Source organism: Microtus ochrogaster, chromosome 8, assembly GCF_000317375.1.
Source record: "Microtus ochrogaster isolate Prairie Vole_2 chromosome 8, MicOch1.0, whole genome shotgun sequence".
NCBI classification, from domain to species: domain Eukaryota; kingdom Metazoa; phylum Chordata; class Mammalia; order Rodentia; family Cricetidae; genus Microtus; species Microtus ochrogaster.
In genome coordinates, this window is record NC_022015.1 from 14,824,880 (window position 1) to 14,847,661 (window position 22,782).

The 22,782-nt window shown below is 47.8% G+C and overlaps 1 protein-coding gene across 5 annotated transcripts in view; it reads right to left on the reverse strand.

The window, feature by feature from the left end:
* Positions 1 to 1,488: 1,488 nt before the first annotated feature.
* Vwa3a (von Willebrand factor A domain containing 3A) overlaps positions 1,489 to 22,782 on the reverse strand; it is a 65,112-nt gene continuing 43,818 nt past the window's right edge. For 3 of the 5 annotated variants that reach the window (XM_026781626.1, XM_026781629.1, XM_013347714.2), the window contains 16 exons: positions 22,555 to 22,699; positions 21,449 to 21,644; positions 19,397 to 19,467; positions 16,382 to 16,531; positions 14,863 to 14,956; positions 14,129 to 14,239; positions 13,154 to 13,251; positions 11,879 to 12,016; positions 10,461 to 10,569; positions 7,451 to 7,595; positions 6,977 to 7,121; positions 6,046 to 6,197; positions 4,385 to 4,508; positions 2,860 to 2,957; positions 2,556 to 2,621; positions 1,489 to 2,179 (listed from right to left, as the gene is read on the reverse strand). In XM_026781626.1, coding sequence (XP_026637427.1) covers positions 2,570 to 2,621; positions 2,860 to 2,957; positions 4,385 to 4,508; positions 6,046 to 6,197; positions 6,977 to 7,121; positions 7,451 to 7,595; positions 10,461 to 10,569; positions 11,879 to 12,016; positions 13,154 to 13,251; positions 14,129 to 14,239; positions 14,863 to 14,956; positions 16,382 to 16,531; positions 19,397 to 19,467; positions 21,449 to 21,644; positions 22,555 to 22,699 — 1,828 coding nt within the window. In that variant the 3' untranslated portion in view covers positions 1,489 to 2,179; positions 2,556 to 2,569. The remainder of the gene's footprint in view (positions 2,180 to 2,555; positions 2,622 to 2,859; positions 2,958 to 4,384; positions 4,509 to 6,045; positions 6,198 to 6,976; positions 7,122 to 7,450; positions 7,596 to 10,460; positions 10,570 to 11,878; positions 12,017 to 13,153; positions 13,252 to 14,128; positions 14,240 to 14,862; positions 14,957 to 16,381; positions 16,532 to 19,396; positions 19,468 to 21,448; positions 21,645 to 22,554; positions 22,700 to 22,782) is intronic. The other 2 variants (XM_026781628.1, XM_026781627.1) reach the window with 2 other exon arrangements.

The following is a 22,782-nucleotide window of genomic DNA, read 5'->3' on the forward strand; positions in this document are numbered from 1 at the left end:
CTGCCTCCTTACCTCCTTTTTATGCAGGTCAGGATATCAAGAACCCAAGACTTCATGCATGCCTGGCAAGCTCGCTACCAGCTGAGCCACACCTCCAGCTTGTGTTAGGCTTTTACCTACCCACTCTTTATGAGTTTGGTACATCTTATTGAACGTAGTGACTATATTTCATGCTCTTTCCATTGATTCATAGTTTGGCAATATACAGATATGTCATGATTTATTTGGACACTGGGTGGTCTCCAATTTGGGGCTTTTACAAACCGAGCTATTGTACACATTCTTGCACCCACACACTCATTTCCCCTAGAGAAGGATTGTTGGGCCAAACAACAGATGTGCTCTGCTTTAATAGAAACTGTCAAATTTTCAAAGCAGTGAAAATTTACATGTCCTTTCGCTGAGCCCCATTCCAGCAGCAGGAGCCTTCCAGTCACTCCAGTGTCTGAGAGTGACAGTTGTCGTGTGTGGAGCCATGCTACTGAGCATGTAGCTGCATTTTGTTGTGACTTTAATTTGTATTTCCATCACTCTTTTATGAGGAGTGACGGGGGTTGGTTTTTTTGAGAAAAAGTCTTAAGTAGCCCAAACCTGGCCTAGAACCTTTGATTCTTCTGCCTCCAATTCTCAAGTGCTGAAATGATGTTTATGCGTTACCATGTCTGGTTCAAGTCTCTCTCTCTTTGTGCATGTGGTGTACTGCGGGACAATGGTCTTGTACCCTGTAAAGGTTTGTCACTTGTATTGGTTTAACAAAATGCTGGCTGGCCAGTAGCCAGGCAGGAAGCATAGGCGGGGCTACCAGAATAGGAGAATTCTGGGATGAGGAAAGGCTCAGTCTGCAGTCATCACCCAGATGCAGAGGAAGCAAGATGAGAATGCCTCACTGATAAAAGGTACCAAGCCACGTGGCTAACACAGACAAGAATTATGAGTTATTTTAAGATGTAAGAGTTAGTTAATAAGAAGCTTGAGCTAATAGGCCAACTAGTTTATAATTAATGTAGGCCTCTGTGTGTTTCATTGGGACTGAATGACTGCAAGACTGGGCAGGACAGAAACCTCTGTCAGCATATATGTGCATGTGTGCATTTGTGCATGTGTGCATGCATATGTGTGTGTATCTTGTGTTACTGAGGAGTGAACCTAGAACCTTGGGCACACTGGGCAAGTGAGTCACACCTCTAGAGGTTAAGCATTTTTGCATATGCATTTCCATTTGTGTTTGTCTGAGTTGCTGTTCATTTTTAAAAATAAGTACACTTATCTTTCTCATATTGAGCTTAAATCCTCTAGATAATCTAAATGAGGTTTTGTTTTCTTGTTTTTCCAGACAGGGTTTCTCTGTGTAGCTCTGGCTGTCCAGGACCTCACTCTATAGACCAGGCTTGTCTTGAATTCAGAGATCTACCTGCCTCTGCCTCCTGAGGGCTGGAATTAAAGGTATAGACCACCAACACCCAGCATTTAATAAAGTTTTATCTCATTCAAAATTCACACACACCCACACACCCTGACACCTCATTACCAGTACTCAAGTATTTCCAGCACTCAAGCATTTGAAGTCATTTTACCTCTATTAGTAAAAGCAATTTTTTCATTTTAGGAAAAGATACCATATCATCTAACACATGATGCCCCCAATTCATATGTACAAAGGATAGCGGGGTTCAAAGGATGCATCTGCCTTTCAGTGGCCATACTGGTCCATAGTAGCCCCTGGTTAGCAGGTGATGGAGGTGATGACAGGGCTTGGCTGTGTCTTCCCCCAAGCGAGGCTGCTAGTGGCTGCTTTGGCTCAAAGATCCAGATGGTAAGAAGTATAGGGAGGAACCAGGAGAAGCAGCCTCATTGAGCTGCTATCCAGAGCTGGGTACTCACTGCTTACCATGCAACTGCCATCTGGCAGGTTCTGGGATCCATGGACAGTTAAGACAGCAGCTTCTTGGGGCAGGGGGAAGAACCATGGTCAAGACGAGTTAGGGCATTGAGCAGGGCATCACAGTCTGCAGTGCTGAATGTTGCAAGAGGCACAGTCGGTCCGGAAAGCCAGAAGAAGAGGAAAGCCAGAAGCATCCAGATGGGACTGGAGGTCCTTAGCTCTGGACGGGGACCAGGGCCATCTTCACAGTGGAGCCAATACCATCTGAGCTGTGCTTTGACAGATAAGCAGGAGTCACTAGACAGAGGGTGGCAAGAGAAACCCCTTAGTGAGCTTGGTCTAGAGCATACGGTGTGTAGAGGGACATGGCAGGGGAAGGAGGGAGGTCCGGGAGGCCCCATACACAAGTAAAAGAGTCTCCCTGCCTCGGCCTTCTGAGTGCCCTAGCGCTTAACATTTCATTTCCTGCAGGTAATCTGGGAGTCACAGCTTTCTCTGTCAGTTTACTCTTTAGGTCGGGGTGCTCGGTGGGTGGTCTCTGGGGGAACAGCTTTTCGGGTCAGAGAAATCACAATGTCTGATCTTTCCTCACAGTTACACTTGTGTGTAAAGCCGCATATGCTGGAACCTTTGGTGGGCACTGGGCAGGTGTGGCATCCACTTCCTTTCTTACCTGAGAACGCGTCTCTAGCAAAGAGTGACTTTAGATTCCATGTTACTCTTCTTCAGGAGCTGGGATCTAGAAGGCAGAAAGAAGGCAAAGAAAAATGGTTCCCTGGGAGTGGGTAATGAGATGGTGGGGTGGGGAAAGGCAAATGCCGTATGCTTTTTTCCTGTATGTGGATTTTTCTTTGCGACGAGGTCTCACGATGTTGCCCAGGAGCTATGTAAGGCAGGGTGGCCTCAGGCTCACCTGCCGCTGTCTGTGTCCATCTGGGTGGTGAGACAGGTGGAAGGGGGCAGCTAGAGAAACCTACCTGAAGACCTGGGCTTGCTTGAGGAGGCTTCTAGCCTTGGTGACCTCCTTGCCCAGTATCTTTAGGTCATCCCCTTCAAACAGTGGCAACTTGGGGTCCTGGGGAAGGGGAATAAAATTCAGTACACTAAACAGGCAAGATGAGACCTGACGATCTAAGGCCCCAGAAGATGGTTAGAGCACATCAGATGTACCCTCCCTCCAGAGGCAGGGGATCCTTGTGGCCACAGCTCATCCATCTCCACCATCCAGACAGTCACTCTATACACAGGATAATTTGAAATTAAATGCCTGAGAGTCAGTGTGTGGGGTGGGGGCGGAGGAGGAGAGGGACCAAGTAGTGCCCAAATTTCAGTGAATTTGGCTCTTCCCTGGGCCCATGAGATGAAAGTGGAATGTGCTGTATCTAAACTGCTGGTCAGGCGGTAAAGTCTCTTTTGCCCTTTCTCCACTTCTTCTAGTAAAATAGAGCTTCACAGGAGTCTTTCTGAAGACAATAACCATTAAAACTCCAGAGCCTGGCTCTAAACAGACTCCCAGTGAACCAGAGCTCTGAGACAGAGAGGAAGCTGCCACCAGCCTGGCAGCAGCGTGACACCAGCTGCTCCCACTCTGCAGGCAGAACCCTTCGGATCTGTGTGGTGGAGCCCATCTCTAACCCCAGCACTAGAGGGAGGGAAGCAGGAGGATCAGGAGTTCAAGGCCTGTCTCAATTACGTAGTGAATTTGAGGCCAGCCTAGGCTATGTGAGACCCTTCTCAAACAACCAAGGCCCGGAGCTCTGCAGATGTAGGTCAATGGAAGAACATAGCTAGGCCCTGGGCTCAACTTCCAGCATCCCTGAACAACAGAAGCAGAAGTTAAAGCCAGGCCTGGTGGCACACACCTGTAATCTCTGTACTGGGAAAGTGGAGGCAGGAGGCTTGAGAGATCAAGGCTAGCTGGAGCTACGCAGCAAAATACTGTCTCAAAAAAACTATATCAAAACGAAGAAAAGTTAAATATGTGTACCATTTTTCTGCTAAATGGGATGGGCTCTTTAGACCTTCGGCTCCTCAGTTTTGGTGTGTAGTAGTTAACCAGTGACTTCATTACATGTTACTTAGATGAAATGCATGTCTGTGTTTCAGAGAAAGAACACAGGAGTCCAAAGGAGCCAAATCACAGTGGGTCTGAACCTTGTCTCAGGGCTCAGCCTCACCCTCTGACTTTGGACACACACTTCAGCTTCTTGAGCTGTTTGTCTGGGTAGGGATGAGGATGTAAGAGTGGCTGATCCAAAGAGGTCATCGATTTATTCGCACATAGTAAATGCTCAACAGGCGGAAGTCGCCCTGACATAACCATAGCATCTCCAATCTGTTTCTTCCTTCAAGGGGAGTTGGTCTAGAGGGACAGCCATGGGAAACAACGTCCTTCTTGATGAGCATTGTGTGTTCCAAGAGAAGCAGAACTCTCGGGTAGAAGGAAGCCAGTACTTGTGGAGGCTCCTTGAGACTCACGTTTATGACTGGTGGGTGACCTACCTTTTCCTCGATGAAGCCTCTGGTGAGCAAGCCTTGAATCCCGCTGAGAGTATCATCACTAACAGGACAGTGGTAGCGGCCCCCGCTGAGGGAAGCCAGCTTCCTCAGGAACTCAACTGCTGCTCTGGAGGAGGAACAGAAGCTCAGGGACTCACGGGAGAGGCAAGCAGAGTCCCAGGCCCACAGTGGAACTGAAGTCTTGTGGGGTTTAAGGGAAAGCAGCCTGGTCAATGGGTCTCGGCTTGTGCCATCAAGATCACTGTTAGCACCGTTGAGTACACTCTCAGCTGGGGGATGCACATTTACTAGTGTCTGCTGTGTGATGGGCCTACAGGGACACAAATATGGCCCTAATAGAACTCATAGTTCAGCCAGAGAGAGAGAATAGGTACCCAAGCAATCAATTTTTTTTAAAGATTTATTTATTTACTATGTATACAACATTCTGCCTCCATGTATGCCCGCATGCCAGAGGAGGGCACCAGATCTCAGTACAGATGGTTGTGAGCCACCATGTGGTTGCTGGGAATTGAACTCAGGACCTCTGGAAGAGCAGCCAGTGCTCTTAACCTCTGAGCCACCTCTCCAGCCCCCAAGCAATCAATTTTATTAATAAATAAAGTTTATCTTGTTATTGGGGATTGGATTCAGGGCCTCATGCACTTTGTCACTGAGACATGCCTTTAACCCTCATGATAAAGAGTTTTTTTTGAAGGGGCTGCATCTTGTCTAACATATGTTCTTCTAAATGGCCATCTGTAATAATAATTATTCTGGCAAGATCAAGCCAGTTAAAATGGTAGCACGGAGTGGGAGGGGTTCCAGAAGGCCTACTACTGGCTGAGGAGCTAGTGAGAGTTGGCTAGGTGGGGAGGGAGAGTTGCTTTTCTCTGGGTGCGTGGCCTTTGGTAGGTTGCTCAGGCCCCAGCAGATGGCTCTATATCCATGTACAGACAGGCAGCACAAACTGGACTGAGTGTTCTATTAATAAAAAAGAAAGATGGGGCTGGAGAAATGGCTCAGTGGTTAAGAACACTTGTTGCCCTTGCAGAGGACCTGGATTTGAGTCCTAAGATCTACAACCATCTATAACTCCAGTTCCAGGGTGCACAAACTCCTCTTCTGACTTCTGAAGGTACCAGACACTCATTGGCATACATACCTACATGGAGACAAACTTTCATGTGTATAAAATAAAATCAATAATAACTTTTAAAAAGGAAGGAAAACCACGAAACTGAGAGGGAGATACTGCGGTGGGCCTAAGGGAAGTTGGAGGGTGGAGTTGGGGGCAGGTGTAATCATTCGTGTATATATCAATGAAATTTTCAAAGAATAAATAAAAATATTAAAAAGAGTGCTATGATGAGACTTTCTTTTCTAGTTTCCCCAGGTATTCACACATGTTTTCCCAAGAAAAGAAGGCTAGAAGGGAGACAGTAACAGGATTGCATCAGTTTAACGGTGCAGAGTTAACGGTTTGTTGCTTCGTTGGTCTGGGGTGGGGAGAGGAACTCCTACTTTGCGGTGTCCAGGCCAAGAATTAAAGCAACGCCTTTCCTAATTCCTGTGTCTAAGGGAGGCCTTGGGTTAGTGGAGGCTCTCAGGCCTTCGGACCAGTAGCTCAGGAGAAGCGAGCTCAGCTTACTCCTGCCGCTCACCTGTCTGTGCTGCTCAGGGAGATAGTATGCACCTTCACGTCTCTCTCCTTGTGGAGCCTCTGCACAGTGTTGAGAATAAGGCTGCAGCTTGTGTCTGGCTCCCCGTCCGTTAGGAGATACAGGCCTTGCGTGCCCTGAAAGCTAAAAGCTTTCTAAGAGAACACAGGGAGGCAAAGTCAGGTGTGGCCAGGGAGGTTCTCAAGGAAGGACAGAAACATCTCAAGGGAGGAGACTCTGTCCCCAGGGAAAATGTGTCTGACAGGATTCTAAAACTGCCCATTAAGATTGAGATTCTGGGCCCCCAAGACGGTTCCATGTGTAAATTGCTTTCTGGAATAGTCTGGCAACCTGAATTTGGTTCCTGCAGCCCAAATGAAGTTGAAAGGAGAGAACTAACTCCATGAAGTTGTCTTCCACGCATATGGCAGGCCATGCATGCCCCACACAAATCATACACCACACTCACACACACAATGAAAATAAATTTTAAAAAAGAATGAGGCCCTATGGTGGTGGTGCACGCCTTTAATCCTAGCACTAGGGAGGCAGAGGCAGGTGAATCTCTGTGAGTTTGAGGCCAGTCTGGTCTACAGAGAGAGTTCCAGGACAGCCAGGACTACACAGGGAAACCCTATCTTGAAAAAAAAAATTGAAATTCCACTTACAGCCTAAGATAGAGAGCAAGGGAGCTGCTGAGGGCCAGGAGGGGGAGCATGGACCACTTCCTATTTTATTAATCCCAGACACGCCACCCGACTTCCCTAAGCCTCTGGGTCTTCCTCTGAAAGTGAGAGCCCTGTATCACCCAGCTGTTAGGAGGATGAAATGAAGCTACACACTGCAAGTCCCAAAGCTTCATGGGCTACCGGTGTGTGTGTGTGGGGCACTGTTTCTGTGTTACTACAGGGTGGGGGTCAGAGGCAGCACTTGCCATTAAAGCTGATAAGAACGCGGTGTTCCCCTGGGCTTGCAAGTGGGTCACCCATTGCATAGCCTCGTGGCACGCTGCATCTGTGGTCTCCACCAGAGTGTTCTGCCATGGCTTCAGGTCCTTTGCGAAGCTGAGCAGGTTAAAGCTGGGGAGGAAGAAAGAGCAGGGGCAGAGAGAGGAAAAAACGATTGGTGAGAACAGGCCAGTTTGTGCTGATGTTGTAGAAGTCATCTCCACGAGGATTGTTTACTTGGGGCCTCTACAGTGAGTCCAGACACCGAGAGGGGAGAAGGTACCCCCCTGAAAATGCTAGGTGCATATGTAAGTAGTTTAAAACTCTGACGTGGTACAAAATACAGTGTTCTTTCTTTCCTTCTTTACAAATGATTCAGAAGGGCAAGGATGCTCAGCATGGGACACCAGGGGCCTGCTGTTGATCTTCCTGGTCCTACCTTCCCCAGCCCAGCCATCTACCTGTCACAGTGCTTCCTCAGCTGCTCCCAAATCAGCAGGACCATCTCTGTCTTCATCCACTGCAAATGGGGGCTCATGGATCCCGACGTGTCCAGTACAATACATACGTTGCTTTCCAAGATGGTGCCAAACAGCCTGCGGCTCCCTGCTCCATGGCGGGTGGCAGAGGCAGGGAAGGGGAAAGATGTTAGTGTTCCTCATGGTAGCCACAAAACACAGAGTCTTGAAGCACATATTGCCTCCCGATAATTGGTCACAAGTTATCCCCTGGGAGATGGCTCTGTGGCAGAGATGGGGGAGCCAGCTGTCCAAGGGCAGAGATAGCCAGCTGTAGGAGGTTTGGGAGATCAAGATTTCAGTTCTGGGGGATGGAGAGAAAGCTAGGGTGAGGGACTACATGGAGACACCCATGGGGGGATGGGCAAGACATACAGAAAAGTTATTCAAGGCCTGGAGACTCAGTTCAAGGGGAGCTCTAGAGGGCTAGAACTTGTCCAGGACCCACAGTGTAGAGCCTAGGTTTTGTCTTGCTCCCCTAATCCACACTTTGGCCAGAAATCTCCTAATTTTGGTCTTTTGATTGTACAAGGCTGAAGAGAGATTGCAGTGAGGAAGCTCAGCAAATATTTGCTGTGACCAGTGTCATGAACCCTGGTGCTCACTGGGACAGCAGAAGAGAACGAACAAATGGCTAGAATACCAGCTAGTCATTCTCCATGATAAGTGACCAAGTTTGTTGGACCTTGTTGCCCAGGGTCTTCCAGGATTCACCTGGCTGTCACAGGGACAATAAGAGGAAAGTCAGCCTGAAGCTGGCAGGGTACTCTATGGGACTAGCCAGCCCTCCAAGGGTCTCAACCACAAACACCCTATTTAGAACCCCCTGGCAGGACTGTAGTGTGAGCCACCGTACCCTGCCCATTGTCACCTACCAAATCTCTCATGCTTTGCCCATGCCATCTTTCTACATCTCCTTCTACCGGGCCAGCTCTCTTCATCTCCTCAAAGGGGGTAGGACCAGTAATCCTTGATCTGCTCTCTCCCAAGAGTTTACCATCCACAGAGCGGCCAGAGGGAAGATTGCAAAAGCTTACTGATCATTTTCTGCTTATGGGACACCTGCTAATGGCTTCCTGTTGCTCCCAGGAATGACTGTGCCCTGGCTGCCTCTCTGTCCCTCTCTTGAACGCTCTTTGCTTGGCTCCCACTTCCCACACTGTCCCCTTCTTTTCAGACTCTGAACTCAGAGTTGTTCCTTCCACTCAAGGCCTCTGCCCCAGACTGTCTTTCTTCTTTGTCCACTCAACATCTACACAACCTTTAAACATCACTTCAGGGACACTTTCTCTGCAACGACACTTTCCCACTCAAGCCAACTGCCCCCACAGTATGGTGCCTCACCCCCATTTCCCCTGCACTTGTCTTTGTGACTCTGGTTAATATTTCTCTCTATGAGCTCAGGCACCCTGCTGGGACTTGCCATCTACCCTCTCCCACACACCTGGCAGGAGTCCAACACTTCTTCACTGAATGAATGAGGGAGTGAACAAATGAATGAAGAACCCCCCCAGGCGAATTTGTGTGTGGGAGTCCTGGGGACCAAACGTGTGCTTTGTACGCGCTAGGCGAGCACTCTGCCACTAAGCTATATCCTTGGCTCTCAGTTTGAAGTACAAGGGTTTGGACATGGGCCTGTGTGTGAGGTGAAGGCGCTCTGTCATCAGCTTTTCCAAGTGGCTGGTGTGAGCTGAGAACAGGTAACTCTACTTCCCCTTTGAGCCGCCCTAACCCATGACCTGTCAATCACCTCTGGAGCTTGGAAGAGAGGCTTTGGAAAGCGGCTGTCATGGCCACATGCTATGACACAGATTATTTAGAGCAGGCTTTCCTGCAGAAGATTCAACCTAATGAACTCCACAGGACCCTGCATGACAACACAGGCTGCCTGGAGGGCCCATTAGGCTCTCTCCTCCTGTTACTCGAAACTCTCCAGATCCCAAAGCTAAATTGTTTCCTATCTATTTCATTCCTGTCTACTTCAAGATGCCTGACCTCTTGGCCTTGATGCGCAACCAAGGCTTGCCCTGGACTCCTGGTCTTCTGGCCTCTACCTCACAAGTACTGGGGCTACAGGTAAGGACCACCACACCTGTAATTACAGTCATTCCTCTTCTGGAATATGAGCCTGGACCTCCTCATCCTGCCCCATTCACGCATCTTTCTTGGAAGACCTTGGTACCCCAGGGAAGAAAGATGAGGGATTCTCTTCTATATGCTGTGAATACCAATGGTTGATAAAGAAGCTGTTTTGGGCCTGTGCTAGGGTAGAATTGAGCTAGGCGGGGGAAACTAAACAAGATGCCAGGAAGCAGCCAGAATCAGACAAGCCACAACCTTGCTGGTAAGCCACAGCCATGTGGCAATACACAGATTAATAGAAATGGGTTAAATTAAGATGTAAGAGCTAGCCAATAAGGTGTTAGAGCTAATAGGCCAAATTAATCAGTGATTTAATTAATATAGTTTCTGTGTGATTATTTTGAGTCTGGGCAGCCGGGAATGAACAAGTGGCCTCCTACAACAGAAGAAGTACAGATGTTATCTTCTGGGTTGGAACCTCTTCCATTTCTACCTTCACGAATGTGTTAAAGTAGGTCCCATTAATACACAGGCCTGCTTCTCTCATAACGTCATTTCCTACCACCCAAGAGCAGTGGTCAGAACTGGGACATCCTCAGTCATGTACAGGGAGGCAAAGAAAGCAGCCCGCTTTGTAGACAGGCAGAAACTCCTTCTGGTTCCCGTCCCACACTTCTGTCACCTAGCACCTTGCCTGATCCCTGGACCCAGAGTTTGCTCTTTCAGTACAAGGAGAATTGGCTTGGATAAACCCACTGGCCTGACAGTTCCTGAGGAGTTGGCCTTGAAGGACTGACCCTGAATTTCTGGGATTAGCCTTCCCACTTCCTCTAAGGTTCCTCCCACCTTCCGGGGATATAGTCAGACTCACCAGACAGCAGCCACTGCAGCCTCTGCACGTAGCCCCTCATCACCTTCTCCATGGACGTGATATATGTCTCCATTTCCCACAGTGTCCACTGGATGTGCCTCACTACTCCCTGGGGAAGGCACGCAGAGGTCAATACACCCCATCAGTGTTGGTCCATAGTCTCAGAACCCCAAAAGTGTTCATACCATTGCAACAAACAACCCTCCACATATCTTTAAATATGTTTGTTTGTTTGTTTGCTTGCTTGATCTTCAAGCAGGGTCTCACCATGTGGCCTTGAATTTATCATCTTTTTCTGCTCCCGAGTCTTGGCATTGCAGACATAGAGCACCATGTTTGGGTCAGTTTTATTTATTGAAAAGTTATTTTTATTTAGATGTACTGCCAGATCCCACGATTCTGTGAAGGAGTGGGAACTAGGGTAATGGTGCCATGTTAAACGGAACCACTGGAACAGTAAAAGTCACAACAACTCCAAGTTTCAAAGCAGAAAATCCTTAATCGAGGGCTAGAAGGTCCACACATTTCAAATGGGAAGATAACCTCAGGCAGAGAGGGTCAGCATGTGAAAAGGACCCCACATTAAGTGGATAATTTTTAGGCTATTTTTAGTTTCCTCTGATATTGATAACACACCATCAAAGGGCAAAGAGGGAAAGAAGCCAATTTTTACTTTGTACTGAATGCACTTGTTGCAACCTCAGAATAATGAGAAAAACACCTCTCAAATAGAAAGCAGAGAAGGAACCTGCCCCCTCCTGCCATCCCTACTGGAGCCATGGCCAGCGTTAGGGTGCTGTGATGATCTGAGTGGGAACGGCCCCTAGCGAGTCATATGTTTGAATACTGGGGCCCCAGTTGGGAACTGTTTGGGAAGGATCAGGAGGTGTGACCTTGTTGGAGAAGTTGCATCCTGGGGGTGGGCTCTGAGGTTTCAGGAGCCCATCCATTCCCAGTCAGCCTCTCTGTAATCTCTCAGATCTGCCACGCCTGCCCGCAGGTCACCATGCTTCCCACCCAATGGACTCTAACCCTCTCAGATGGCAAGCCCCAAATAGACTCTTTTCTCTACAAGTTGCCTTGGTCATGGATTTTTTTTTAAATCACAGTGACAGAAAAATAAGACAGGTACCAAGTGCTTTGGAGTGGCTACGTCAGTCACTGCTGTGTGCTTAGCCTCTGCTTCTAGGTCTTACCATCTACTCCATAGTATGATCTCAGATCATACTATGGGGGGTCTTGCCTTATTTTTTTTCTAGCAGAACTCTATATCTGTCATCAACCGAGCGGAGCCCTACTTTAGGGAGTGAGACTATATAAGCAGGAATAGATGTCAGTGCCCCCTGACCTTCTCGCTGCCACTAGCAACTGACAAAAGGTAAGGAACTGGAGGGTGAGGAACACCACATGTGACTTACGTTGATCTCTATGCTGGGGATGACAGAGCAGTGTTTGGCGGACACTGCCCTGTGCGCCAACTTCTGACGTCTACAGCTGGGGCCGAGGCATTTGGAGAGCTTCAGCTTCAGTTTCTTCAGCCCACAGGTGGCTATCCACTTTAGAACAAACAGGTAACGTGGATAAGTCAGGCCTACGTGAGCAGCTGATGGGTCAAAAGCTCATGTTTGAAATACGCTCCTGGTCCTCCCGGAGCATCTATTACTTGCAGATTCTCTTCCCAGCTCTGGGAGAGAGATATACAAGAATGGCCAACAGGAGACCCAGTGCATTGAACATATACTTGGCCTTGTTGATTCTTTTTTTATTTATTTTTATTTTTTTATGGTTTATTTAACTTTATTTTATGTGCATTGGTGTGAAGGTGTCAGATCCCCTGCAACTGGATCTTCAGACAGTTGTGAGCTGCCATGTGGGTGCTGGGAATTGAACCCCGGTCCTCTGGAAGAGCAGTGAGTGCTCTTAACCACTGAGCCATCCCTCCAGCCCTGCCTTGTTGATTCTTTAGCACCCAGTATAATCTACTATAATGGTCAGAGTTAAATGGACTAAAGTTCAAACTCTAAAGCCAATCAGGATAACCTCAGCCTCTTCATCCGATGGAGAGATGTCAGGATGTAGGCTCCAAACCTTTTGAGCCTGACATCCAGGGTCAGCCCAAGCAGAACCAAGGCCAGACTGTCATTGAATGGTTGTGGGAGAGTGATGGTTTGAACCAGAGGGGGATTTCTGTTGCTTATACCCCAAAGGATCTGACATCAATAAGGACTATGATAAAATACACTTCAGTCATGCCTCATACCAACCTTATGAGATAGGCACATCTTCATTTAATTTATTTATTTTGGTGCTTTTCTTTTTCTTTTTATGAAATAGGGGTCTCTTTATTAGTCCTGGTTGTCATGCAACTAGCTATGTAGACCAGGCTGGCCTACATAGAGAACTCATAGAGATGCACCTGCCCTTGCCTTGAAAGTGTTGGGATTAAAGGTGTACACCACCAGAACCAGCTTATTTTCATTTTACACAGTGAGACTGAGTACAGTTATGTGACTTCCCAAGGCTACCAGCTAGGAGATATCAGACTCTGAGCTTACAGCCATTTACTGCGTGTGTCACAGCAAGGAGTCATTCTCAAGAGGTGTGCCCTCTTTGCCAAGCATGCCCACCTCCTAAAAGCCATGGTTGGTAGAAGGAATTACAAAGGAGCGTGGCCGATGTGAACAACTGAATACCTCTTGACTTGAGCAAACAGTATCCTTCCTGGGCAGCTCAATAGAAGAGTTGGTCCTCCTAACCAACTTCCCTTGAGGGTACCTCTTGTACACAGAGCCTAGGAGAAGCACAGCAGTGTTACCATGGATCTGCCTCTTCCTCCCTTTCTCATGCCAATTTCCCTGAAGTCAAATTCACTGCCAGTTATTAAGGTAGAACTTGCTGAAGATGTAGAAATTAATTATGAGGGTAGGGCTGGGCAACGCAGGGCTCTCCTTCTCCACTTAGCAAGGAATCCAGCCAGATGGGCACTGTGATGGGACTCATCTTCATTGTTGAACTGCGTGGATGGAGAGCCACCTATAAGACGGGCCTCTGTATGTTTCGGTGAGGGAACTCCCAGAGAGATTTAACTGAGGGGGGAAGACTCATTCTGAATGTGGGTGGCGCCATTGCATGAACTTGGGTTCTGGACAGAATAAATGGGGAAAAAAGGGAGGAAGAGTCAGCATTCAGTTTTTCTGCTTCCTGACTGTGGACACTGTATAACCAGCGTCTTTGTGTCTTTGGTGCCGCAGCTTCTTCCTCCACAACTTTCCCACTAGGATGTCCTACAGCTCATCAAATTGTGAGCCCCAAGACAGCCTTCCTTTTGTTGTTTTTATTTGCATTTAATAATATGAAGAATAAAAGTAACTAATACAGGTACAGTTTCATAGTGACCCAATAGTGGGTCTAGGGAAATCTTCAATTCATCTCTCTCCTAACTGTCCTCAGGGCTCAGAGAACTGCCTGTCCCAGAAGGCACCAGTGTGTCCAAAGACATTGAGAGAGCCCACCTGCACATGCTCATTGCTTTGGCTAGGAGAACTGAGTTATTTAAGGTCAGGCCTGCTTCAGAGGCAGAGTCCTGAGGGAGCTGGACGGGGCTACTATCCTCAGCAGGTTGCCCAGGGCCAGCAACTGTTCAGATGCACATACTGGCTTCAGCTTACCCACACTGTTCCCTGAGTCTGTGTAGAAGAGAGAGAGTGTGGGCTCTTCTGACCTGGGCTTCTCCTTCCTCTTCTGTTCCAACATCCCTTCTTTCCCAGGACGGGCTGAGGCTGGAAGACATTTGAGTTGTTGGTTGGGCTACTCTCTAGGTCCCACTGATATGATATGATAGCCATACTGCTTGGCTATCTCAATCTCAGCTACCATCTACCCCGGACACGGGATGCTCAGACTCCTGGCTCCCATCTCAGGTTCCTTGCCCTTGTCTGGACCGGTAATAGCTGGAGCTACCATCCCCAGGTCCTTAGGTTTCCCGGACACAGTGTGAAGTGCTTAGTGTGCCTGTGCCATTTCCTCGTGGTCCCCCAGGTTACAGATGGGCTGGTGAGAAACAGAGTGGAGACTCCTGGGCTTGCTGCCCTGAACCACACGGCTATTAATCTTTTTCTTCAAAATGAAGATATGTAGTCGCAGGTTTATGTGAGTGCATACTTTCATAGAAACAGTTACGACTTCTCTTGATGAACCCCGTGGGCCTGAACCTGGTGAGTAAAATCACCAAACGGAGCTGGCTGCTGAGGACTGAGGGCTGCAGGTCTCATGAGGAGCATCTTAGATGATGGCCTGGCAGCCGGTCAAGCACCACCACCATTCAGTCCCTGTCATTATTAATTCACTCCTCAGTGGTGCCTGAGCTGACCCTCCATCCCCGCCTCTCCCCACCATGCCTTACCTGGAGAGGGGCTTCCTTCACCACCGAGGGGGTGACCCTTCAGAGCTTTCGGATTTTCAGCTCTCTTTTCTCCATCCCAGGCATCTTTAACGCTCTAGAAAACATGCAGTCTTTCCCATCAGAGGCCTGTTGCCTGTGGTGGGCAGTTCCCCAGTCACCCTGACCTCAACCTGTCAATCAAGAAGGTTTCCAGGGAGGGATCTAAGGGAGTTAGCACCTGGGGAATGTTTAGCCTACCTTCTGTAGCGGATTTCACTCTGGGTTTGGAGGGGGGGGGGAAGTGGATGAATGTGTGCATTTATGCATGTAGTATAAACTGGAGGAGCACTGTGTTTGCCAGAATATTCTTTCCTAGTCTCCTGATTCTCTTCCTACTAGACTAGATTTTTTTTTTGGGCCTCCAGTATGACAAACAAGCATTTAGGTAACTTCTGTGCTCTGTTTTGTTGCTGTTTTGAGACAGCGTCTCACTATGTAGCGTTTGCTGGCCTGGAGCTTGCTGTATTGTCCAGTCTGGTCTTGAATTCATAGAGATCTGCCTGCCTTGACCTCCCAAGTTTTGGGATTAAAGGCGTGCACCACTCTGCCTGATGTTTCTATGTCCTCATGGGCCCCTCAGTTTTAGAGAAAGTCTTTCCTACTTGGCATAAGTAGAATGTAGAAATGGTTTAATAATGTCAGCCGAGGCACCAGGCCAGCAAGGGACTCTTTTGTGAACCATGATGAGAAGGGCCTAGACGCCATCACTCCAGGGTGTGCTCAGTCTGTCAGGATGACCCAATAGAGGCCATGGTGCAGCCTAGCCCTCCTCATACTGAGTCAGCTCATGGCCCACTGAAGGTGGGGTTCTCCCATAATGGGGAAATAGTAAGAGGGGTGGGAGCGAGTCTGGGATGCAGCCTTGTGGATAAGCTATACCTCCCTGGGATAGACTTCCCCACTCTGAAATGTATGTGCTCACTAGTCAGCCACCTGCTGGACAGTCTCCAGGTCTCACTGACTCTTCTGATCACAGACAGCACTGGTTTGTGAAGGTCTTCCCCTGACCACTTAGGTGAACAGTGAGTATTTTATGTAAGACACATTTGATGGCCATAAATGAGACAACAAGCCCCAGCAGGCTGAGGTTGAGTCTCAGAGTCCCATCCTACCCCCACTAAGCTTGGTATGCAGCAACTTAGATTCTATCAGTGACCTTACCCTTTCCCCCACAAACCCTCCAGGTTGAGTTATCACATGGAGAGGAGGAAGGTGTAGTTAGTTCCATGGAGATGCTAGAACTGGGTTATGAAATGAAACTGAGGTAGGCATAATCAAAGTACAGGGGAGTAGGGGAGCCATAGGTACCCCCTCTAAGCTAAGAGGCAGGTCCTCTTCCCAGGAACCCCAGGGGATATCCCTCCCCGAGTCTCTGCCCCTTCCAGTATTAGCTCTGGCCCAGTCCTTTTAAGATCTAGGAAAGACAAGGAGACAGACTGGAAACAAATCCTCTGTGTGTTATTAGGGAAGGGAGTCAAACCATTCTGGCCACCGAGGGGGCTGTGGGCTTGGGAGGACAGAGATTCCTGGGCGGACTTGGCTTGAGCATCCTTGGCTTGTCTTTCTGGAGGGCTGCGTTTTGCAGTTCTTTTCCAGAGTGGTTCTTCAGGGAAGCCACAAGGAAGGCACACTGCAATGGGGGTGGGTGGTTAGCAACACACTGGCCATCGTGGGTAGATAGACTGAGTCCTCTGGATGCTTCTTTATGCCCAGAGAATGCAGTTTGGGGCTGTGGATTAATCTTACTTATGAAGAATAAAGACTCCTTTATTGTATTGGACACTGGGCAAATTAATGTTTGGGGTCACAAGCCCTCAGGCCAAGAAGACTTGCTAATCCCATTTTATAACCAAGTCTTGCGGTCTGAATATGAAAAGTCTTCCGCTGGCTCATGTATGGAATGCTTGGTCCTTTGCACTGCTCTGAGAGGTTCTAGAAACTATAGGAAGAGGCGTCTCGCTGGAAGAAGGTCATCTGGAGGCAGATCCATGGGAACTAGGCCTCTCTCTGTCCCACCCTCTCTGCTTCCTGGCTGCCATAAATTCAGCTTCTCTGTTCCAGAACATGTCCCTGCCATGGTACTTAGTCTCACCCATGTCCCCACCATAGTGCTCACCCTCACCTATGTCCCCAGCCATGATGCTCAGCCTCACCTCAGGTCAACAGCCAAGGAACCAGCTTGATTTCAACCAGGGTTGAAATCTCTGAAACTAGGAGCTAAAATAATTCTTTCCTTCCTTAACTTGTTTTTTTTTTCTCAAATATTTGTCACATTGATGAAGAAGCCAAGATACTGCTTTACAGAACAGTAAACCAAAAATCTGTGAGGACAAGGTTCTTGTCCAGTAATGGAGGAACTTCAAGTCAACTCCAGGGGCCTGGGCAAGCCAGCATGTAAAACCCTTGAGGGACCACACAGTCAGCTCACCATACCCCAGGACCAACACAGACACGGGCAGAACTGCAGGCAGTGATTACTCTTTTTGTCGAAAAGTTTCTTATCTATTCCACTACTTCACACTCAGAGAACCAAGGAAGACTTTTTGGACATAAACAAACATCCGTAACTTTGAGATGGCATTGTCTGCATTTGAGAATCAGGGATTTACAGACCACGGATGAGCCTTTTCAGGAAGAGAGCTAAGGCACATATAGGAGCCTCCAGTTCACTGACCTAGTGGCCACGGAGGAAAAGAACATGCACCGTGGCTCTGCTGTCTTGTGTGGCTACAGTCTTGTGTGCAGATGAGCCATCCCTCGACTGGCAGGAGGTAACATTTGCAGCAGGACTAGACCTTCACAGATTCTTCCCTTGGCTTGACTACGGGCCCTACAAACACCCTGGCCATCCAGGCTTGAACTGCTCCAAATCTCTCTCTACCCTATACATTTTCCCATCTGCCTTCAGGCCACCCTCAGTTGCTATCTCATAGGCAAGCCCACCTTTCTCTTAGCTTTACCCCCATGCCCCAAACTCTCCCACCATAGACTGTTTCTACATTCTCTTCCGGTTGGTCAGTGACACTACTGTCTGCTAGTTGTCCCAGAGAAGACCTTGGGGACTACTTTTACGTTTCTCCTTGTTCTTCACACTGTATGTTCCATCAGCTGTAAATTTGGTCCATTCATCCTTAGATGTTCTCCTGTCTGTTCCCTTATTCCCATATCCTCACTGCTCCTGGCATGATCCTTCCCAGCTTTCTAGTTGCATAGGTACTACTCAAATCTCCTTTGGGGAAGTAGTTTTTAAATGAATTTTGAATAACAAAGTGCAGGCCATAGATAATCTAGGAAGGAATAGCAGGCAGACAATATAGCAGTTGCAAAGACTGAGCTTAGAGCTGGGTGGCGGTGGTACACACCTTTAATCCCAGCACTCGGGAGGCCAAGGAAGGAGGATCTCTGGTCTAGAAAGCAAAGACCACTACATAGAGAAACGCTGTCTCAAAAAGTACACACACACACACACAGAGAGAGAGAGAGAGAGAGAGAGAGAGAGAGAGAGAGAGGATGAGATTAGGAAGGGGCTGGGTGTGATGAAGGAACTCAAAGGAGCCCATAATCTACAGCATATAGATCAAAATTCAATGAAAGACAGGGAGGGTCCACGTTCCGTCTGAAGTCTTGGCTGTCAGTGAATCTAGACATGGAGAGGGAAGCTGGTGTGAGCTGATTTGTATCTCCTAAGATATGATGCAAACGTTAATTGCAAATATGACCTTAAAAACAATGTCTCTGCAGCTGAAATTAAAACCTAAGTCAAGATGATGTCATATCGGAGTAGGGCAGGCCTTTCAATTTAATATGACTAGTGTTCTCATGAGAGAGAAAAGAGCGGCACACAGAGGGTGGAGAGCCATGTGCAGGTAGGAGCATAGGTCAGAATTATGATTACACAGCTGAGGAATGCCCACGTATGGACCAAACTCTGGAGACACCTTCTTGACTAGGTAGGCTATCTCAGCTCAGTTTTAGCAAAGAATTGGCTCAGTAAGTTCAGCAAGGCCACTCTCCCCTTGATAGCCTTATACCTCTGCTTGAGTTCTAGGGCCTTGGGCTCTCTTTACCAGGAGCCTCTTCACCCTTGATGCCTAACCAACTCCCTTTTAGTGATTTTCCATCCATTGACTGTTCACTGGCTACAGTTCCCTGCTATTTCTGCTGTGTTTGGGGTTTTGTGTTTGAATTGTCTCCCCTATGGCAATAGTCTCAGAAACCTTCCATGCTATTTATAATAAGCATCCAACATACTTGGTTTTTTTTTTTTTCAAAACTAAAGGGATGCAATAACAAATGGTACTACCCAAAGCCTACAAAAGGAACATGGCCCTGCTGCTACCTTGATTTCAGACTTCTAGCCCCTGGAAACACAGAAGCATAAATGGTTAATTTTTTTTTTTTGGTCCAAACTACTCTGCTTGTAGTATTTGTTGCAGGAGCCATGGCAGTTAGACACAAGGACCATACGTGTATTAAACCTGAGCCCAAGGCATACCTTTTGGGAGAAGTTGAGGGCTTTTTCTATTTCAGACATGATGGCATTGATGTCATCACTCTCATAAATACCTGGAAACAGAGCACATCTTGAGCTATAGGTGAAGGTGTGGCACCGGGCACGTGTCAACACCTGCACACAGGAAGTCCATGCGGAAGTGACACGCCCACAGGATGAGAAGGAACCGTAGTGGACTGACCCGACCAGCCCCAACCCCGTATCATCCAGTGGTATGTTGTCACCAAGAGTGCAGCTGACCACGGGACTCAGTGTCCTGGCCCTCACAGGATGGGCAAGCTAGGCTCAAAGGTTTTTGCTACTCTATGGAATGAGAAATAATGACCGACATGGTAACTATTTACGGTGACTAACATCTACAGTGAATATCAATGTAGCTCTGGAGCGGGACTCTAGTATCGGGCAAGTACACTGGGCATTAATGCTGACCTGTCTGGGTTCAGCTTCTGTCCTTTGGGCTCTGCCTAAGCTACTCATCTGCTGAGCAGGGCAGATAGTCACCTGCTTCATGGGGCTGTGGTGAAGATCAAGCTACATAGTGTCCAAAAGACGCTTAAGCTGTGCCTGGCATCTCATAGCTGTTCCCTGTTTGTATTACTAGTGATCATTGCTGGGAATGTCAATGAGCCCAGCCAACAAGTTCATAGCAGAAAAGATCTGCAAACTGCTCCAGGGCTCTGACCCCAGGCATGTCCTGCCTCGAAGTCACTTCATCTGAAAGTCACAGAGTTTGGAAGGAATTAGTATGTCCTAGGCTCAATCCCTCCCACATTGTAAGGATTTTTCCATATGTATACCATCTAAGCCATCACTGATTTCATGTATTTTAATTTCATTTACTTCTTGTGCTTTAAGAGTACTTTAAAAATGAAAATTCATTATAGCCAACAAAGTCAGCATTTTTCTAAAATGTTAAAATGTGCATCTTAATTTTCATAACTATTACACAAACACACAGAGATAGAGATACATAGAGAGAGAACATGGCCTTGCTCCATGCACCATGTACAGATATATTATGGGTTCTTTTATGAATATACCACACTTTGGGAACTATAATTCTAAAGAATCTTTACAGTGTGTTCTAGATCTGATGTGTGTGTGTGTGTACTATAATTACCAACATGTGCTATACACATACACACACATATCAATGTGAGGCATCTTTTATGGGGCTTTATGCTTGCTAGGTAAACACTCTACCATTGAGGTCACCCTCAGTGAAATATATCCAACATAAACTTTACCATTTACTTTTGGGGGATTTGGGTATTGAACCTGGGCATACAAAGGACTAACCCGGCCACTGATCTGCGCCATCTGTAGTTCAGTGGCACTAAGCGCATCCACGCTATTGCACACCCAACATCACTGGTCATTTCCAGAACATTAGCTTAACACTTGAGGGTTGAGGATGGAACCCACAGCCTACAAATGCTAAGTGTGCCTTTGACCACGAAGCTATGTGCCCAGTCTCTCATTTCAATATACATTTTTATGTGTGTGTATGTATTCACACACACGTGCATGCCATGTTAAGGTCATGAGATGTGTGCTAAGGCCAGAGACCCACTTGCGGGATTTGATTCTCTTCTTCCACCATGTGTAATCCAGGGATTGAACTCAGACTTGATGGCAAGCCCCTTTACCCACTGAAACATGTCCCTGGCCTCCTACTCTTAATTTTTAGGATTGTTCTACTATTTTACATGTATGAATGTTTTGCCTGCATGTGTGACTGTGTACCATATTAGTGATAGATACCTTGGAAGACCAGACAAAGGGATTGAATCCCCTGGAACTGGAGTTACATATGATATGAATTACCCTGTGGGTGCTGGGACTCTAACTTGGGTCCTCTGGAAGAGCAATCAGTGCTCTTAACAGCTGAACCATCCCTCCGGCCGGCCCTCCTGATTTAATAAATGTGACTTTCATATGTTGTTTCTTGGGACTTTTTCAGTGTCAAAGGGAACCAGTGCTGAGCCACCATCTGGAAAGAAAGAGGCAAGGGACTAGGGAACACCCACACACCTGTTTCCCCAAACCAGTGCAGGCGACCTCTGGCAGCCCGGGTGATCTCTTTGTAGGCAGCAGCTGTGTCAGTCCGGCTGGCATAGCAAACAGGGGGCGTGGTGTCCAGTAGTGGTTCTCCCACATAGAAGAGACAGACATTTAGTTGGAGGTCGCAACCGCCACAGGCCTCTGCCACATAGGTGCTGAGCAAGGACTGTGGGCAAGAGAGACAGGAAGTCCACACCCAAGGGCCTGGGAGCTGCTGATCTTCCAATAGTTCGGCTGGTCAGCTCCCTCTAAAACAGCTGTTTCTGATTGTGTGTGGGGGGCTGTGTGTGTGTGTGTGTGTGTGGTGGGTATATATGTACATGAGCACAGGTTTCCATGGAGGCCGGAAGAGGGTATTAGACTCTCTGGAGTTGGAATTGTAGACAGTTGTGTGCCACCTGACATGAGTGCCGGGAATTGAATTTGGCCTTCTACAAAAGTAGTAGATGCTCTTAACTACTGAGCCATCTTTCTAGCTCTCTGCCATCTTTTTTCTGAGGCCTACTGTGTGCTTGGTCCAGTGCTGCGTACAGACAGAAAGACATGGGCCTGAGATACAATTCTTCTCATGTTTTAACACGGTATGGCAGAGATTGGGGCCTGAACGCCTGATGATGCAGGTGGGGTCTGTAAGCAGCAGCATGGACAAGCTGGGAGCCTATTAGTGGTGAGATTCTCACTCCCCGACTGAAACCAAGGCTGAACTGGGAGGGAGCTGTGCTGTGACCGTATCCCTAGGTTCTTGTCTGTGCTAAAGCATGAGAAGAGGTAGTTTAGATACTTGTGCTGGGTTGAGAGGTGTGGCTCAGTGGTAGAACGATTGCCTAGCAAAAAAGGAGGGCCTGGAGTCTAGACTTAACACTGCAGAAAGAAAGAAAGAAAGAAAGAAAGAAAGAAAGAAAGAAAGAAAGAAAGAAAGAAAGAAAGAAAGAAAGAAAAGCAACAGAAGGCAGAGGCAGGTGGATCTCTGTAAATTTGAAGCCAGCCTGGTTTACATAAGCAAGTTCCAAGCCAGCCAGAGCACACAGGGAGACCCTGTCTCGAGACAACAGATGTCTAGGAGGGAGGCTACTCACCACATCTTGGTCAGGGACACCCCCTGTGAAGAGGTAGATGCCCTGAGATGCATGTTTGCCTTTATCCTTGAAGTCCACTTCTACGGCCTTCCGCAGGGCGCCAAGGACATTTCTGCTTCCTTGACATTGTAGACCCAGGACCCACCTGGGAAGGCAGGGACACAGGCCTTGAGGTCCCAAGGACAGAGAGAAGAAAGTTGTTTTCTGACATCTGCTCTTGGCTGCAGG